The following is a 20353-nucleotide window of genomic DNA, read 5'->3' as shown; positions in this document are numbered from 1 at the left end:
CCAGGCAGCAGTATTATGGAGTAATTTAGTGAACCCCTCAACACAAACCAATGCCCACCCTCCAAGATAGATCAAAGAAAAATTATCTAAACTGAAACACGAAGAGCAAAGAAAGGGAAAATAGAGCATCAGGGAGCTATGAAAGAATATCAGATGGGCTAACATACATATAATGGTAAAGAAGAAGAGAAAAAGAAAAATGTGTATTTGGAGATGCGTCTGTGTGTATATGTGTATGTGCATCTATGGCATAGTTTAATAAATTCACAGTGAAATACCAAGTCCAAAACACTGAATAAATTCAACTGTTATTTCATGCTGAGAGAGAACAGGGAAGTTATTTAAAAATTGGGGTGCCAGGGAAGAACCTAGATCACTTACCAAAGGAACAAAAGTCACGTTTGCATTAGACTTTCAGCAGCAACATACATGTATGTACGTGCCTAGTATGGGGTCTGGTACTTAAGAGGAGCTCAGTCGAAGGCCACTGCTCCACACCAAGAGACCTGGTTATTGCACATCTGTTTTTACTTGCCACTTAACATCCTGTCTTGGGCTTGGACATTTGAGTATGAGAGGTAATTCCTAAGTCTGGTAATTCCTAAGTCTGTTCTAACTCCACCGATGTGGAAATGTTCTTGGAACTAAAGGTATGTTTTCTTTCACTCCCTGGCTTGCACAAGGAGTTCTTACAGCCTTTCACCTTGCCATTTTGTTTTCTTTGCTGTCCTTGCTTAAATGTGTTCTAGCATGTTAGGCTGTTCAGTGATTTGTTCTGTATGTTGCTACGTCGTCATTTCTCTAGCTTCATATTCAATTTGTTGATGTAAGAAAATTCTTTTCAGGAATCTCATATACACTCCTCCTTCCCTCCTTTCCTTTTTTGGAAGAGTTTGTTGACTCTCTTGACTAATTCCAGTAATACTGGTTTACAATTAAATCAAGTGGATTAAGATTTGAAAGTCATTGAGTACACAGCAACAAAGGCATTTCAAAGAATACAGAAGGTATTATAAGCATGGGGTATATAAGCATATGAGATTTTCCCAGTTTCAATGTTATATACCATTGTTCTGTTGTGGGTTTTTGTTTTAATTTGGGTCTCTGTGACTTGAAACGTGGGGGATAAGAAGACGCCACAGTATGAGCTTGGGTTGAAGATTATGAACATTTTAATGATCCTTGATACATAACTGCAATATTACTTTCTAAAAAGGTTGTTAGCAATTTACACTGCTCCCAAAAATATAGGGCTGAGCCCAGTTTGGCCATCTCACCATCTTGGTGAGGTGCTTAAAAATAAGTCCTAATGTTATCGCTGTAAAATGCATCCCTCCCCCAAGTGTAAAGCCTATTAAGTCAGGGAGTCACGTCAGTCACTTCCAGACCCTTCACATATCGACCTTCTTAGATGCCTTAGAACTTGGGTGGTGGTAAGGTTGAGCCAGACTGCCTGGCTTCGGTCAGTTCCACCACACATTAGCTGTGTAATCCTTTGACAAATTACTTAACTACTTAGTGTTCCCATTTCCTCATCCTTACAAGGACACTACCTACTTCACAGGACTTTTCTGAGGATTAAATGTGCGTGTTTACCACATTTTGAAACGAAGTCTATATGCTTTTTAATATCCTACTGTGACCTGCCCCCCCCCCCCAAAAAAAAGTCCTTAAGGATACTTCTAAATTTTGGTGAACAGCCAAAGGCTATTTGGAGGCAGGTCTGTAAGAGAGCTCATTTATTAAGCCACGTCATCATGTCCTATCTATAAAAAATGTTGGCATTTAAGTGTTGGCTTAGGAAGAAAATTCATCTCATTGAGCCAGTCATTTCCCTGTGGATCGATGAGCCAGACAGTTGAGATATTGCTGTTTTGTCTGTCCTTGGTCATCTAAGTTTGCCTTATTGTCCTATTTAAATGGATCAACTTGGTACCTAAGAAAGCACCTAAATTATTTTATTACTCTTGAGCTAATTACGTGCATTATTTGTTTTTTCCCTACTCTTAAGAATCTTCTCTCAGATGAACGTTAAAACTTTGAATCTCTCCTCCACGTCTCGATATTTCCCTCCTACTCTGCCTCTACTGATTTCTGCGTTGTGTTCTGGAGAGGACCCCAACTCAACGCTCTGCCTCATTCCTTCATCCTTTGTCTGAATTCATTCTTCTGTTTAACTCGTCTGCTTAGTTTATTTTATGTATTTATTTTTGCTTAGTTTATTTTTATGATTTATTCATTGACTCCAAAGACTTTTATTGAATGCTTCTGTGGTGCCAGGGACTGTCTGAGGAACATATTTTAGATCTCCAGATACTTTTTGGAATTGCACGTCCTCAAATCGAAGGGCACTGGATTTGTTGTATTGTTTAGAATGTTTTTCCTCAAACTTGTAGGAGTTGGCTATCTCCTCATCTTTGTCATGTGGGAGCTCTGTTCCTTCCTGTGGGTGCTGGTGTGGTTCTGGGTGGCCTGCCTCTGCTGACTGGTGAACGCTGGAACGCCTGCCATGTGAGCGAAGTCAGCAGCCTACTGTCTGTGCGTGAGGGCCCTCCATCCCATGTGGCTAATGAAGGTTTCATGGTCTCCTCTGGCCCAACGCCCTCATTTGGTGCTTTGGCCTGAGAACAGCTGCTGTTGCTGCCTGCTGCCCTGGCCAAGTGGGGAAAGGCCAAATGATCCAGCCGTGTCAAATACAGCCTCCCCAGGGAACCTGCCCAAGTTTTGCAAGACCCTCTACCAGTCTGGGGCTCCCCTGCAGTCCTCCATTTCTGTAAAGCTATGCTCTCCTCTGGTCTTCTATATTAGATCCCGTTTCCATATCTCAAAAATTCCTCAAAAAGCATTGACTTTAGTTTTGCAACGCCATTAGATTTCATTTTCTTTACTGTCATTGTTTTGAACTTGGGGAGGAAGGTAAGACGAGGTATTTGCTCAGTCTAACCATCTTTATTCAACTTCCCTTCTTAACTGGCATTTATTTCAACCCTGTTCAGTGGTCACCCTGTGTCTTGGAGATTGAATCTGTCTAAACTGCTGGACACTGATCTTGATACTCAGGAGAGGGTTTTTGTATTTAATTCAAATATCCCCCATACATGCTATAAGCAAAGCACAAGGAAAGTGCTACGGATTCAGGGTTTTAGCTGAGTGAAGGCATTCAAGTTGACCTCGAGGAACAGGAAGAACTGGACATGTAGAGACAGGTGTATAAGAAAAGAAGATCAACAGCCAGCTACCTTGGCTTGAAATATGGAATTCATGACAGAACTTAGTCACTTAAAGTGTTAAGGGAAAAAAAAAGTCAGATTCTCCCCCCCCCACACCTTCTTTTTCTGATAATCTGGATGGAAAGTGCAGTAGGAAAAAGGTTTCCAGAGATTAAAAAAAAAATCTATAGACAGAATAACTATCAGAGATCATTTACCACAAAACTAGGGTCAAATGATAAAACCCATGAATTTCCATTAGTATGTGTGTGTATATATAGAGAGACCATTTAATGCTGCTTTGTGCATGTGTATGTGTGGACACACGCAAGTACATACCACGGATGTCGATTCAGCGCCAGGTAACTCCTGCTGCCGTCTGATACATATTTTGAGAACTATACAGAACTGCACAGGTAAACTCTTCATTTTACCACCCAGACACTATTTAAGCTATTTAACAGGCACTTGATAGTTTTTTATTACAAGAAAGTTCAATCTAACACTGCAGAAACTATTGATAAGGTACTTTTGGGGAATGGCCCATTCTTTGTATAACTATTCACGATTCGTGACTAGCGTAATTGTGAGGGCAAATGGTGGCTCTCTATCTAGGCAGTGATTTCTGCCTTTTTAATTAAAACATTCAATATTAAATCCTAGCTGGGAAATCAGGGACTGAAAGAATCGAGGCTGTTTAGCCAAGAGGTGTCCCCAGTGGGGGTAACTAAGAGCCTTATCTTTATCCTAAAAGGGACATGGATTTTTCAGAGGTTGAAAAATGTGCCTTAGAGCAGGGGTCCCAAACTTTTGGGCCCCAGGGACCAGTTTCCTGGATGACACTTTTTCCACGGACCGGGGTGGGGTGGGGGGTAGTTCAGGCGGTAACGCGAGTGATGGGAAGCGGCAGATGCAGCTTCGCTCGCCTGCAGCTCACCTCCTGCTGTGCGGCCCGGTCCCTAACAGGCCACGGACTGGTACCAGTCCGGGGGTTGGGGGAACCCCTGCTTTAGAGGATGGTTCTAGGCGTAAACTTTCCTTAAGACACTTCATTGTTTGGTCAAAAGATGACCCAAAAAAAAAAAAAAAGTATTTTGAAAGCTATAGCTTAAATCTCACAGCACAAAACAGTAGGCAAAACTCATCTGTTCTCTACTCTGTGTAGCTTGATTCCTCTGCTCATCTTTTTTTTGACATTAACCTAATCATTAAGAAAAAAAAGTATTATGAATTTAGCTTTTATTCAAAATTAAATAAGCAAAAGCAAAATTTTTAAGAAACTTTTACAAATTACATAAAAGAAAGTTAAGAGGGACAGTCACAAGTCTGCAACAAATAATTACAAAAGTATCTAGGGCAGCATGAATACAGACCATGTCACAGCATGGTGATCTAACTGTGATATGAATAAGGCATAACTAACATTTGCACCAAGACGAGAATTAAAAAAAAAAAACCAACATACTTTAAAAGCTTAGTTCTACATTAAGCTTCTTCTCTTCCCTTAGATCCTTAATGGGTTTATACTATGTAATTTTTTTAAACAAACATATGTCAAACTATAAATTACATAGATGGGCAGTTAATGTGAAAAGCCCCCCTAAAATGTACAAACTAACTGGTACTGAACTGAGTTCTCCATTTACCTTTATGTACAGTTAAGTGTAAACCATATTTTCACAGTTTTAAGTGTTTTATGAATAGATGCACAGTACCAAGTCAGGTTTGCAATTGTTCCTGAAAACTGGCTCTAGGTTCTGCATCCGATGCCTGTTGGCTATTGGGATGCAAGTATTTACATAAATAAGAAACTGTGTCCTAGTCAATGGTCAAGACAGTTCAGCAAGAGCGGTATTTCCAACAAAAAGTGATACTCAATACCATAGCTTACGTACTTGTGCAAATTAAGCATCAGGACAGAGAAATCTGAGGCAAATTCAATTTGCAAAACCTTGTATCGCTACTGTTGTAAACTGGGCAATAAATGACCCTCGGCAAGTTCTGCTCTCTATGGCTTTTTTTTTTCTTTTAAAATTTTAAAGCCAGAGAAAATGCACCCATACTACCCACACGGGCGCGCATGCGCGCGCGCGCACACACACACACACACACACACACACACACACGCACGCACCCACACACAGAGTTCTCATTTCATTTAGAGTATGGTACATAGTGCAACTTCATCACAATGTAGAGGTTTAACACACATTTAGTGTGTGTTTTTCTGTGCAAGTTCTTAGTGGTCTAAATCCTAGTTGAAGGTATCTGTTTGCAGAACCACATGATTCAGGAGGTTGAAGGAAAAAGAAAAAAAAAAAAGAACAGTTTCATTACATTTCTCAAACCAGCACTGGATGTGCAAAGGCAGCGGACAATCTGGCCATCACCACAGCCAGATTAGGGTAATTTTAGAGGAAGATCCAAGCAGTTGGTTACTTAGATTGGTCTCTAGAAAAATAAGTCAGTATATGCTGTATCTTTGTCAACCGTTCTTTCAAAGACTTCATTGACAAAACCGACAGCTGATAGCGGGGGTCGACGGGAAGGACGGCAAGAAGCCACCAACACCAGGCGGGTCCATTAGGGATTGCCTAAAAAGAATCCACATTGTATAGTGTTAATAAAACAAATATTTATGTAATTACAGCAGTAAAAAACCACCACCAAGCTAATCTGTATTGAGCACTTTATGGTGTCAAATTCTTTTTCTAACTTAAAAAAATTTTAATTGAAGTATAGTTGACTTACAGTACTGTTGGTTTCAGGCGTGCAACATGATTTAGTATTTTTATAGATTATCCTCCATATAAAGTTATTATAAAATGTTGACTATATTCCCTGTGCTGCACTTTACATCCTTGTAACTTACCTATTTTATACCTAGTAGTTTGTACCTCTTAATCCCCTTTACCCCTCCTCCTCCTTCACTTCCCTCTGGTAACTACCATTTGTTTTCTGTATCTGTGAGTCTGTTTCGGTTTTGTTATGTTTGTTCATTTGTTTTATTTTTTTATACTCCACATAGAAGTGAAAACATACAGTATTTGTCTTTCTGACTTATTTCACTTAGTATGATAATCTCCAGGTCCATCCATGTTGTCAAAAATGGCAAAATTTCATTCTTTTTTACGGCTGAGTAACATTCCATTGTAGATATACACACACACACACACACACACACACACACCCCCCACATCTTTATTCATTCTTCTGTTGATGGGCTTAGGTTGTTTCCATATCTTGGCAATTGCAAATAATGCTGCTGTGAACACTGGGTGCATGTATCTTTTCAAATTAGTGTTTTCATTTTCCTTGGATGTATACTCAGGAGTAGCATTGCTGGATCTCATGGTAGTACAATTTTTAATTTTTTTGAGGAACCTCCATACTGTTTTCCACAGTGGCTGCACCAATTTACATTCCCACCAACAGTGCATGAGTGTTTCCTTTTCTCTCCACATCCTCACTAATACTTGTCTTCCTGACAGTATCCATTCTGACAGGTATGAGGTGATATCACAACATCACTAATCATCAGGGAAAGCAGATCAAAACCACAGTGAGCTATCATCTCACACCTGTCAGAATGGCTATCTCAAATCCTTTATCAATCATGTAAGGAGGGCACTATTATGCCCATATAAAATGGGGAAACGGAAGCTTAATTAAATATAATGCAAATTGTCCAAGATATCTCAGCTCCTATGTGGCAGAGCCAAGATTCAAATAATCCAGACCTGCCTCATAGCCAGCACTCTTTCCTCTTCACTGACCTAAACAGGGTATCTCAGTCTCAGGCTACTGGCTTCTGGGGCTGGACAGTTCTGTGTTACGGGGACTGTCCTGTGCATTGTAGCATGTTTAGCACATCTCTGACCTCTGTCTACTAGCTGCCAGTAGCACCTCCCCCAGTTCTGATGGTCAAAATCGCCTCCAGATATTGCCAAATGTCCCACAGGGGCAAAACTGTCCCCAGTTGAGAACTGCTTTCTTAAAATATATATTTAAAACACTAAGGGACCTCCCTGGTGGTCCAGTGGTTAAGGCTCTGCGCTTCCAATACAGGGGGCATGGGTTCGATCCCTGGTCGGGTAACTAAGATCCCGCATGCCACACGGCATGGCCAAAAAAAATAAATAAAATATTAAGACAAGTTAAGTGGTATTTTTAAATGTCTTCAAAGAATTGTGGAATCCTAGGAAGGATATAAGAAAAGTCTCAGCTTCCAGTTTCATTTGAGAAATAAACATAGCTCCAGCAAAGAACTTCATCTGATGTTGCAAGGGCTGACTACCGGCTATGGAACGAATTAGGAATTTATATACAAGAATGTTTAAGCCACCTTTACTACACACTGAATTGCTTTTTACTGAACCTAAAACATGAAGTTTCAGAATGACAAAAGGAGCTGTGACATGAGTTGATATCAATAAGCTTCTCCTAGAATCAAACTGGACTTATCTGTGTCCTGTCTGTTGTCAACTCAGCGTCACTGCCACCTTCTGTAGAGACATCAGAAACTACATTTCCCAGGATCCCCTCCCCCCATGTGAGGGGGTGGTTCCAGGTTAAACATGACCAATGAGAGGCACTCTTTCAAGATTTGGAAGTTGGGAGAGGAAGCCATTGTTCTCTGGAGGCTGTTGCCAAGTGTGGGCAGATGTGAGATTTGCAGAAGCTTTCCAGAGCATTCGTGAAAATCACCTGCTCCACTACTGCAAACTGAGATACTGGTGGGGACTGTCCTGGGATTCCTAAGGATGACAGCAGCTTCCCCTCAAGTCCTGAGCCTGTGCTCCACTGTGTCAGGAAGAGAGTCCCTGAGCTCCACTGACGATGGCCTGATCTGATCCTCCCTCCTCCAGCTCTCCCAATGGGGGTGTCAACTTTAATTCCGACAATAAACCCTTCACTCCTGGGATATATAGAGTGGCTGCTTTTGTTTTCCTGACTGAATCCTGACTCATACAGTATGACTAACTGAAAGCAGTGGAAGAGGACTGCATAATAAAAGTGAGGGTGGTGGAGGTGATTGGAAAGTAATGTTGAAATTTTCTACAAGTTGGTTTGTTAACATTTAAAATGTACTTATTCAATTCTGTGCTCATCAAAAGCTGTTTCTATCAAGTTCAATCAGATTCAGGTAGCCAGGATAAAACAAACACGTGGCAACTGATACTATGCTGGACACAGAATGAGAACTCAATTTGGAGATGATGTGATGTTGAAATTTCAAGTTCAGGTGAAGGATTCAATTGAGATTCAGACAGATGTAGGCCGACCTTTGAAAACTGGAATGGGAGACAGTGTCCATCACAGGGGCCCTCTGTCCATCTGATATTCATTTACAGCCATTCCTTTATGTAATCTATTCCCATCTAACCACAAACATTGTATCCAACTCAATTCAACAATGCTTATGCCTAATGCTTTGGTGGGTCTTCTTCCAGATTTTCCAGGATAGGAACTCTTCTTTTTGCCTCTTGCAGTGCTCTGCTTGACCAGAAAGCACCTGCTGTATGCTAATTAGATTAAACTTAAATGCAAACCCTAAATTCCAGATCAAGACCATAAGAACGATAGTTTCAGGAGGAGTGAAATATAAAACATGAAGAGATAAAAATGATTTAAAGTGGCAGGGTAAAAAGCTGGGGATAACAGAAAAGGTGACAAGATTTTTTAAAAGTATAGAAAATGATACATCTCTCAACTCTTAAAGAATAACAGCAAAGCTGAAGAGGCTTGAAGACGTAGCTGTCTTATAGGCACAATTTACTAGATGGTACCATGTCCCCTTTTTTTAATTGAAGTATAGTTGATTTACAATGTTGTGTTGTGTTAATTTCTGCTGTAAAGCAAAGTGACTCAATTATACACATATATACATTCTTTTTTTATATTCTTTTCCATTATGGTTTATCCCAAGAGATTGGATATAGTTCCCTGTGCTATACAGTAGGACCTTGTTGTTTATCAATTCTAAATGTAATAGTTTGCATCTACCAACCCCAAACTCCCAGTCCATCCCTCTCCCTCCCCACCTCCCCCTTGGCAACAATGAGTCTGTTCTCTGCTAGTCCATTTCTGTTTTGTAGATAGGTTCAGGTTCATGATAGGTTCATTTGTGCCATATTTTAGATTCCACATATAAGTGATATCATACAGTAATCTTTCTCTTTCTGATTTACTTCATTTAGTATGATAATCTCTAGTTGCATTCATGTTGCTGCAAATAGCATTATTTTGTCCTGGCTGAGTAGTATTTCATTGTATATATATATGTACCACACCTTTTTTATCCATTCTTCTATCAATGGACATTTAGGTTGTTTCCATGTCTTGTGACACGTGCTATTGTGAATAGTGCTGCTATGAACACAGGGGTGCATGTATCTTTTGAATTATAGTTTTGTCTGGATATGTGCCCAGGAGTGGGATTGCTGGATCATATGGCAACTCTACTTTTAGCTTTTTGAGGAACCTCCATACTGTTTTCCATAGTGGCTGCACCAACTTACATTCCCACCTTCAGTGTAGGAGAGTTCCCTTTTCTCCACACCCTCTCTAGCATTTGTTATTTGGGGCCTTTTTTTTTTTTAAAAAAAAAACAAAACATTATTTATTTGGCTGCATGGGGTCTTAGTTGCGGCATGTGGGACCTTCACCGTGGCATGTGGGATCTTTCATTGTGGTGCGTGGGCTTCTCTCTAGTTATGGTGTGCGGGTTCAGGACTTGTGGTGCACGGGCTCAGCACTTGCAGCACACAGGCTCTCTAGTTGTGGGGCGCGGGCTCTAGAGTACATGGGCTTAGTTGCCCCGTGGCATGTGGGATTTTAGTTCCCCTACAAGGGATCGAATCTGTGTGTCCCCTGCATTGGAAAGCAGATTCTTAACCACTGGCAGAGCAGAGCCCTGTGGCCTTTATAATAGTGGCCATTCTGACCTGTGTGAGGTAGTACCTCACTGTAGTTTTGATTTGCATTTTTCTGTTAGCTATGTTGAACATCTTTTCATGTGCCTATTGGTCATCTGTATTTCTTCTTTGGAGAAATGTTTATTTAGGTCTTCTGCCCATTTTTTGATTGGGTTGTTTTTTTTTGTTGTTGTTGAGTTGTATGAGCTGCTTACATATTTTGGAAGTTAGCCTGTGTCAGTCACATCATTTGCAAATATTTTCTCTAATTCTGTAGTTTGTCTTTTTGTTTTGTTTATGTGCAAAAGCTTGTAAGTTTGATTAGGTCCTGTTTATTTTTGCTTTTGTTTCTATTGCCTTGGGAGGCTGACCTAAGAAAACACTGGTACAAATTGTGTTAGGGAATGTTTTGCCTAGGCTCTTTTAGGAGTTTTATGGTGTTGTCTTAAGTCTTTAAGCCATTTTCAGTTTATTTTTGTGCACACTGTGAGGGTGTGTTCTAACTTCACTGATTTACACACAGCTGTACAACTTTCCCAGCACCCCTTGCTGAAGAGACTATCTTTTTCCCATTTTATATTCTTGCCTCCTTTATTGAAGATGAATTGACTGTAGGTGTACGGGTTTATTTCTTTATTCTGTTCCATTGATCTGTATGTCTGTTTCTGTACCAATACCACACTGTTTTGATGACTGTAGCTTTGTAGTATTGTCTAAAGTCTGGGAGAGTTATGCCTCCTGCTTTGTTTTTTTCCCTCAGGATTGCTCTGGCAATTCTGAGTCTTTTATGGTTCTATATAAATTTTTGGATTATTTGTTCTAGTTCTGTGAAAAATTTCATGGGTGATTTGATAGGGATCACGTTAAATCTGTAGATTGCTTTAGGTAATACTGCCATTTTAACAATATTAATCCTTCCAATCCAAGAGTATGGGATATCTTTCCATTTCTTTGAATTCTCTTTAGTCCTTTATTTTTTTGGTGCAATTTTAAAAGGTATTGATTTTTATATTCCCTTTCTGATATTTCATTGTTAGTGTAAAGAAATGTAACCGAGTTCTGCATGTTAATCTTGTATCCTGCTACTTTGCTGAATTCATTTATTTGATCTAGTAACTTTTGTGTGGAGTCTTTAGGGTTTTTTATATATAGTATCGTGTCATCTGCATAGAGTGACTATTTTACCTCTTCCTTTCCAATTTGGATACCTTTTATTTCTTGTCTGATTGCTGTGGCTAGGACTTCCAATACTATGTTGAATAGAAGAGGTGAGAGCAGGCATCCTTGTCTTGTTCCAGATTTTAGCAGGAAGGCTTTCAGCTTTTCACCATTTAGTATTATACTGGCTGTGGGTTTGTCATAAATAGCTTTTATTATATGGAGGTATGTTCCCTCTATACCCACTTTGGTAAGAGTTTTTATCATGAATGGATGGTGAATATTGTCAAATGCTTTTCTGCATCTATTGAGATGATCATGTGGTTTTTGTCTTTTCTTGATGTGGTGTATCACATTGATTTGCATATGTTGAACCATCCTTGTGAACTTGGGATGACTCCTCCTTGGTTGTGGTGTATGATCTTTTTTATGTGTTGCTGGATTCAGTTTGCTAATTTTTTTTTTTTTTTTTTTTTTTTGTGGTATGCGGGCCTCTCACTGCTGCGGCCTCTCCCGTTGCGGAGCACAGGCTCCGGACACGCAGGCTCAGCGGCCGTGGCTCACGGGCCCAGCTGCTCCGCGGCATGTGGGATCTTCCCAGACCGGGGAACGAACCCGTGTCGCCTGCATTGGCAGGCAGACTCTCAACCACTGTGCCACCAGGGAAGCCCAGTTTGATAATATTTTGTTGAGAATTTTTGCATCTATATTCATCAAAGATATAGGCCTGTAATTTTTTTTTTTTTTTTTTTTTGGTGGTGTCTTTATCTGGTTTGGTATCAGGGTGACAGTGGCTTCACAGAATGTCCTTGAGAGTATTCCCCCCTCCTCAGTCTTTGGAAGAGTTTGAGAATTGGTGTAAGTTCTTCTTTGGATGTTTGGTAGAATTCACCTGTGAAGCCATCTGGCCCTGGACTTTTCTTTGTAGGGAGTTTCTTTTTTTGTTTGTTTGGTTTTTTTAAATTACAGATTCTATTTCACTTCTGGTGATCAGTCTGTTCAAATTATCTATTTCTTCTTGATTCAGTTTTGGTGGGTTGTATGTAGAAACTTGTCCATTTCATGTAGGTTGTCAAATTTGTCAAAGTTGTTGGCATATTGGTTGAGATTTCTTTTTCATTTCTTATCTTATTTGGGTTCTCTTTTCTTGGTGAGCCTGGCCAGAGGTTTGAAAATCTTGTTTATCCTTTCAAAGAACCAGCTATTGGTTTTATTTTTTTTTCTATATTTTTTAACCTCTATTTTATTTCCTCCCTGATCTTTATTATTTCCTTCCTTCCGCTGGCTTTAGGTTTTGTTCTTCTAATTCTTTTAGGTGATAGGTTGTTTATTTGAGATTTTTCTTGTTTTTTGAGGAAGGCCTGTATTGCTGTGACCTTTGTTCTAAGAACTGCTTTTGCTGCATCCCACAGATTTTGTATGGCTGTGTTTTCATTGTCTCAAGGTAGTTTTTAATTTAATTTTTGATTTCCTTGTTGACCCATTGGTTTTTTTAGTAGCATGTTGTTTAGTAGTCTCCATGTAATTGTTTCTCATTTCTTCTCCTGTGGTTGATTTCTAGTTTCATGCTGTTGTGGTCAGAGAAAATGCTTGAAATAATTTCTATACTCTTAAATTTTTTGAGGTTAGTTTTGTGCTCTAGTATGTGCACTTGAAAAGAATGTGTATTCTGGGTTTTTTTGGATATAACGTCCTGAAAATATCAATTAAGTCTCACTGTTGTATCATTTAGGATCTCTGTGCCTTATTGATTTTCTGTCTAGAAGATGTGTCCATTTATTGTGAGTGGGGTGTTAAAAGTCTCCTACTATTATTGTATTCCTATCAATTTCTCCCTTTATCTGTTAGTATTTGCTTTATGTATTTAGGTGCACATATGCTGACGAGTGCATAATCCTTTTCTTATATTGATCCTTTTATCATTATATAGTGTCCTTCTTTGCCTTTTTTTATGGCCTTCGTTTCAAAGTCTATTTTGTCTGATATGAGTATTGCAACTGCTGCTTTCTTGTCATTTCCATTTGTATGAAATACCTTTTTTTCCATCCCCTCACTTTCAGTCTATGTGTGTCCTTTGCCCTAAGGTGGCTCTCTTGCAGGCAGCATATTATAGACTCTTGTTTTTTAATCTAATCTGAAACTCTGTCTTTTGATCGGAACATTCAGTCTATTGACATTTAAGGTAACTATTGATACATGTGTATTTATTGCCATTTTAAACCTTGCTTTCCAGTTGATTCTTTGATCCTTTTTTTTTCTTTTTGTGGTTTGATGATTTCATTTTATGCTTGTGTTCTCTTTTTGGGTTTTGTGAATCTATTGTATGCTTTTGATTTGTGGTTGCCCTGTTTTTCAAGTATGTTAACCCCTTCCTATATGTGCTTGCTTTAGACTGATAGTCATGTAGGCTCAAACACATTCTTAAAGAATCTACATTTTCTTACTTTCCTTCTCTACATTTTATGTTTTTTTTTTTTTTCCGCAGTACGTGGGCCTCTCACTGTTGTGGCCTCTCCCGTTGTGGAGCACAGGCTCTGGACGCGCAGGCTCAGCAGCCATGGCTCATGGGCCCAGCTGCTCCGCGGCATGTGGGATCTTCTCGGACCGGGGCACGAACCCGTGTCCCCTGCATCGGCAGGCGGACTCTCAACCACTGCGCCACCAGGGAAGCCCCATTTTATGGTTTTGATGTCCTTTTTTACATCTTAATGTTTATCCTTTTGCTATTCCTTGTGTCTATTGTTGCTTTCACTAATAGGGTTTTTTTATTTTCTTTTTCTTTTTGATGTGTATACTGGCTAGTTTATTTACTTTCCAATTGTGATCTCCTCCTTCCTATATCTTCTTGCTGCTTTTTTATTTAGAGAAGACCTTTCAATATTTTTTTAAGATAAATTTAGTATTGCTCTATTCTTTTAGTTTTTGCTTGTCTGGGAAATTCTTTCTCTCTCCTTCTATCCTAACTGATAACCTTGCTGGGTAGAGTACCCTAGGTTGCAGGTTTTCCCCTTTCAGGACTCTGAATATATCCTGCCGCTGGCTTCTGGCCTGCAGTGTTTCTGTAGAGCAATCAGCTGATGGCAGTATGGGAGTTGCCTTGTAATTAACGCTGTTTTTCTCTTGCTGCCTTTAGAAGCCTCTAACTTACGCCATTTTAATTATAATATGTCTTGGTGTGGGTCTGTTTGGGTTCCTCTTGTTTGGGACCCCCTCTGTGCTTCCTGTAGCTAGATATGTTTCCTTCTTTGGGAAGTTTTCAGACATAATTTCTTCAAATACATTTTCCATCCCTTTTTCTCTTTCTTCCCCCTCTGGAATCCCTACTATGCATAGATTGGCCAGCTTTATATTATCCCACAGGTCTCTTACATTGCTTTCTTTTTTGTTTTTTTCATTTGGCTTCCTGTCTGCTGTTTTGATTGGGTAATTTCCATTATTCTGTATTGCAGATCACTTATTCTTTCCTCATTATTCATTCTGCTATCATTGCCTTTAGCTCAGCTTTCATCTCTGCAAATGAATTTTCTAATTTTTCTTGGCTCTTCCTTCTAGTTTCTTCGAACAGTAATCTGCATTTCTGTTGATAGCCTTTCTTAATTCCTTCAGTATTTTCATTACCTCCCTTTTTGAACTCGGTATCTATTATTAGACTGAAGAGGTCTGTTTCATTGTTCCTTCAGGGGAATTCTCTTGGTCTTTTAACTGGGAGTGGTCTCTGTGTCTTCACTTTACTTGTATCTCTTACTCTGTCAGTTTAGGAGAAGCAATTATGTACTGTGGTCTTGGCGGGCTGTTATATGTGGGAGCATCCCTACGTAGCTTGCGTCAGTTTAGGAGAAGCAATTACGTACTGTGGTCTTGGCGGGCTGTTACACGCGGGAGTGTCCCTACGTAGCTTGCGTGGGTTTAACAGTTTTTTGGCGTGAGGGCTGTTCTTGGTTTGGATGCCTGTTGCCCCTTTCCTTGGCGTGTGCTGGCCGTTGTCCCCTGGATCGGGGTGTGCAGGTGTGTGGCTTATGTACGCTGCCAGGGAGGAGGGGGCAGCAGTTGGCACGTGGCTGTGGGACCCTCAGCAGCAGCAGTGGTCTGCACCTGCCTCTGGAGTCCGAGATGGCAGCTGCAGCTTGGACCCGCCCCTGGAGCTCAGGCAGGCAGTGCCCCGTTGCCTGAGAGTGCGTGCTCAGAGACAGAAGCTCCTACGGCAGTCCTGACCCCTCCCCTTGCACACCCCAAACAATAGCACCTTGCCTCTCTGGCAGTCCCAGGTTTCTTCCCGTATTCCCTCGGTCGTGGGGCCCTACACCCTAGCCCCCTCAGGCTGTCTCCACACAGCCAACCACAGCCCTCTCCCCAGCGTCTGACCTCTGAAGCCTGAGCCTTGCCCCCTCCTGCCCCAGCGGACAAGTGTCTCAGGTTGGTTGAGTGCTTCGTGGCACCGACCATCTGTGCAGGTCTCTCTCTGCTTTGCCCTCTGCAAACTGGTTGTTGTGCTCTTCTCCGTGTCTCTGAAGCTCTCCCTCTGTCCCAGCTGATCTCCCCACCAGTGAGGGGACTTCCCAGTGTCCGGAAACCTTTCCTCTTTCAAAGTTCCCTCCCAGGGGCGCAGGTCCCATCCCAATTCCTTTCTCTTTTTTTCTTTTGTCCTACCCAGTTATGTGTAGATTTTCTTGCCCTTTTGGAAGTCTGAGGTCTTCTGCCAGCATCCAGTAGATGTTCTGTGATAATCGTTCCACATGTAGATGTAACTGTGATGTATTTGTGGGAGAAGGTGAGCTCCACGTCCTACTCCTCTGCCGTCTTGATCCTATCTCCCATGTCCCATTTTTAATTCCTTATCCCTCCTTCTGGAAAATCCTCAGCTGGGGGCTTTCTCCTCCTGCACTTGCTCCTATATGCATCTCAGCTGACACTGTTTCCATCCTCTTCCTATATAAGATGCAGTGGATACCCCTGTGCTAGAGAATATGGTCACGAATCTAAAGACAGGACAAAGGAGATGTGCAAAACTAAAGATGAAGAAACTTAAAAAATCTACCAATTTCGGGACTTCCCTGGTGGTGCAGTGGTTAAGAATCTGCCTGCCAATGCAGGGGACACAGGTTCAAGCCCTGGTCCAGGAAGATCCCACAGGCTGCAGAGCAACTAAGCCCGTGCACCACAACTACTGAGCCTGCACGCTTAGAGCCCGTGCGCCGCAACCAAGAGTAGCCCCTGCTCCCGGCAACTAGAGAAAGCTCGCCTGCAGCAACAGAGACCCTACTCAGCCAAAAATAAATAAATAAATTTATAACAAAAAAAACCTACCAACTTGGGTTTACACAAAAAGTGAGACTTTTGGAAACAATATCAAAGCCATCATACCTGGAGGTTTTCCTCCCTCCCGGGCATTGATCCAAAGTGCTGAAGAATTTGGCTTCGAAATCTGTCTCTTAAATTCTGAAACCAGCTGCAGGCTTGGGAGTAGACCAAATCGTGAAGCTGTCGGAGGTTCTCTATCTCCTCTTCATTCTCAACCTAGAAATACAACAGTCAGTAAGGTGTCTGTGTCTAATCTTCCCATCCATCCCTATAGAAATGGAAAAAAAAACCCCATAAAAAATAGGGAATACCTATTTCAGTGCTGGATCAGAGTATTATTCTTATGCAGTAAACACCGTACCTTTCTGCCTCACAGAGTGCCAATGGGCCAGACTAAGAAAGACAGCAAGCCTTGACCTCCCAGCGTAGCTGACCTAGCCTTGCTGAGTTAGCAGTGCGACACTGCAGAACCCAACTAACAGCCCCTAACTGGGAGGGGTAAGATGGAGAGTTAGTTCTCAGATAAAGGTCTACAGGGACTGGGAATTCATCTTTATGGATCAACAGCCTTTGAAAGCAGTAGAACAAAAAAACCAGGAATACAGTTGCTACAATGAAAGGGAAGATTGGGGGAGATTTAAGGTGCCACAGCAAAAGCAGTAATAGGACAGAGGGAAAGCATAATTACACCTTTAACCAGGGAACTGGGTCAAAACAAAACCTGCAACAAATAACTTAGCATATAAAGCCAGAATTTCAAAAGAGAGACAATACATTATACACTCATTATACAATGATGAACTGCTGCTGCTGTAAAGGCCCAAGGCTGTGGCTACCTCCATCCCCTGTGTATGCCCTTTGGACTACTGCCTCATCAAACTGCAAATGTAAAATTAAATGCATCAGCCTTCCAGCCTAAGATCTAGAAGAGTAGTCTCATAAAACACAGGTGGGAAGATGGAACATTAACTCGTCCATCTCATATTGATTAACACTCATATCCCACTCACTCCCTGCCAGAGAGCACTATATTTCACATACACTAACGCACTGAACAAATACCAGGCCTGAGTCAGCCTTTCCTACTTCGAGTGACTCAATAAAAAACAACAATGGGACTCTGAAAATATCCTGATGTATAAAAGGTAAGACTTATATATAGCACAGAGGCTTCCCCGGTGGTGCAGTGGTTGAGAGTCTGCCTGCCAGTGTGGGGGACATGGGTTTGAGCCCTGCTCCGGGAGGATCCCACATGCTGCAGAGCAACTAGGCCCGTGCACCACAACTACTGAGTCCGCGTGCTGCAACTAATGAAGCCTGTGTGCCTGTGCTCTGCAGCAAGAGGAGCCACCGCAATGAGAAGCCTGTGCACCACGCCCCTGCCCGCCGCAACTAGACAAAGCCCGTGCGCAGCAACAAAGACCTAACGCAGCCAAAAATAAAATAAATAAAAAGACTAGCACACAAGAGACAAAAGAACATACTTCTTATTTTTGAAGGATCTGAAATGAAAAAGAAAACCAAAGTTGTTCACAACAATGTGAACGTGCTTAATGCCACTGAACTGCACATGTAAAAATGGTTAAAATGGTAAATTTTATGTCATGTATATTTTACCACACGAAAAATTTTAAAAGAAAGGTAGAAGAGCCATGTGATTCAAGCATTCTGGTCTTGGAATTGGCTGTACAAGGTTCAGTCCTCTGCTAACACACATTGGTCTTGATATGAGCAATAAATAAACTTGTGGGACTGGGATCAAGATGGTGAAGTAGTAGGATGTGAAGCTCACCTTCTCCCTCAAATACATCAAAAATCTACATATGGAATGAGTACACGTGGAATGATTCTCCCAGAATATCTACTGAACACTGGCAGAAGACCTCAGACTGCTGAAAGGGCAAGAAAATCACCATGTAACCAGGTAGGAAAAAAAGAAGACAGGAAAAAAAGAAAATGAGAAAGGAATCAGGACAGGACCCGTGTCCCTGGGAGGGAGCTGGGAAAGAAGAAAGGTTCCTAGACCCTGGGAAGCCCCTTCACCGGCAGGGAGACTGACCAGGACAGTAGGGAGCTTCAGAACCTTGGAGAACACAGCAGCTGGTTTGTGGCAGCCAGAGTGGAGAGAGGACAGATGGTCAGTGCTGCCCCTGTGGGCTCCCCAGCCTGAGATGTGTGTCAGCCGGGGCTGGGTGCTGGTACTCGGGCTTCAGAGATCAGACCCAGCAAGAGGACTGGGGTTGGCTGAGTGGAAACAACCTGGGGGTGGTAGCTAGAATCTGGTGCAACCGCAACTGAGCGTGTATGAGGAGGAAACCTGGGCCGCCTTAGAGGGGGTGCTTTGGGGGGTGCTCAAGGGGAGGGGTGGGACCTGCCATTGTAGCCTTTTTTCTGTGTGTGCTCGCAGAGGGCAGGATACTGCCTGCATGTGCTTGAGACTCTGTCACAAGTTGCCACTGCCTCCCTCCCAGACGCCAGGAGTGGGTGCCAGCCACGTCCCGCCTCCCCTCCCAGGGCCAGGCAGCAGCGACTGCACCCGCACAACCCCCATCAAGGGGATAACAGCTGGCACACACTGAGGAAGGAGGTGACAGGCAGATGACAACCCGCGCACCAAATATATTAAACCCACACACGCTACACAGGGACACCCCACATATAAATAGCCCTCCCAGACCACAGTAGATAATTGTTTCTCCTAAACTCACCAAGTAAGAGAAATATAAGTAAATTAAGAAGCAGAGGAACCACACTCCCAGTTAAAAGACCAAGACAGTTCCCCTGAAAGTACAATGAAGTTGACCTCTTCATTCTAACAGACACCGAGTTCAGAAAGGAGGTAATGAAAATATGGAAGGAATTAAGAAAGGCTATTGACAGAAATGCAGATTACTGTAAAAAGGAGCTAGAAACTGTAAGAGAGAAACAGAAAAATTAGAAAACTCATTTGCAGAGACAAAAGCTGAGCTAAAAGGCAATGAATAGCAGAATGAATAATGAAGAAAGAGTTTTGCAAGATAGAATAATGGAAATTATCCAATCAGAAAAGCAGACAGGAAGCCAAATGAAAAAAAAAGAAAGCAATATAAGAGAGCTGTGGGATAATATAAAGACAGTGTGGTACTGGCACTGGAACAGAGTAGAGCCCAGAAATAAACCCACACACCTACAGTCAATTAATCTTCAATAAAGGAAGCAAGAACATACAATGGGAAAAAACAGTCTCTTCAGCAAGGGGTGTTGGGAAAGTTGGACAGCTGCATGTAAATCAGTGAAGTTAGAACACACCCTCACACCATGCACAAAAATAAACTCAAAATGGCTTAAAGACTTAAACATAAGACATGACACCGTAAAACTCCTAGAAGAGAACATAGGCAAAACATTCTCTGACACAAGTTGTACCAATGTTTTCTTACCAAGGCAATAGAAATAAAAGCAAAAATAAACAGATGGGACCTAATTAAACTTGTAAGGTTTTGCACAGCAAAGGAAACCATAAACAAAACGAAAAGACAACCTACAGAATGGGAGAAAATATTTGCAAACAATGTGACCAACACAGGCTTAATTTCCAAAATATATAAGCAGCTCATACAACTCAACAACAAGAAAACAAGTAACCCCACTGAAAAATGGGAGAAGACCTAATTAGACATTTCTCCAAAGAAGAAATACAGGTAGCCAAGAGACACGTGAAAAGTTGCTCAGCATCACTACCTATCAGAGAAATGCAAATCAAAACTACAATGAGGTACCACCTCACACAGG

General features: G+C 41.5%; 1 protein-coding gene across 1 annotated transcript in view; it reads right to left on the bottom strand.

The window, feature by feature from the left end:
* Positions 1-4456: 4456 nt before the first annotated feature.
* LONRF1 (LON peptidase N-terminal domain and ring finger 1) overlaps positions 4457-20353 on the bottom strand; it is a 45593-nt gene continuing 29696 nt past the window's right edge. The window contains exons 11-12 of the mRNA XM_082863949.1: positions 16646-16798; positions 4457-5803 (exon numbers count right to left, since the gene is read on the bottom strand). Coding sequence (XP_082720075.1) covers positions 5645-5803; positions 16646-16798 — 312 coding nt within the window. The 3' untranslated portion in view covers positions 4457-5644. The remainder of the gene's footprint in view (positions 5804-16645; positions 16799-20353) is intronic.

Source organism: Leucopleurus acutus (genome assembly GCF_964270905.1).
Source record: "Leucopleurus acutus genome assembly, chromosome: 21".
NCBI classification, from domain to species: Eukaryota; Metazoa; Chordata; class Mammalia; order Artiodactyla; family Delphinidae; genus Leucopleurus; species Leucopleurus acutus.
Note: the sequence above shows the minus strand (reverse complement) of the source record. Positions and strands in the feature narration are given on the sequence as shown.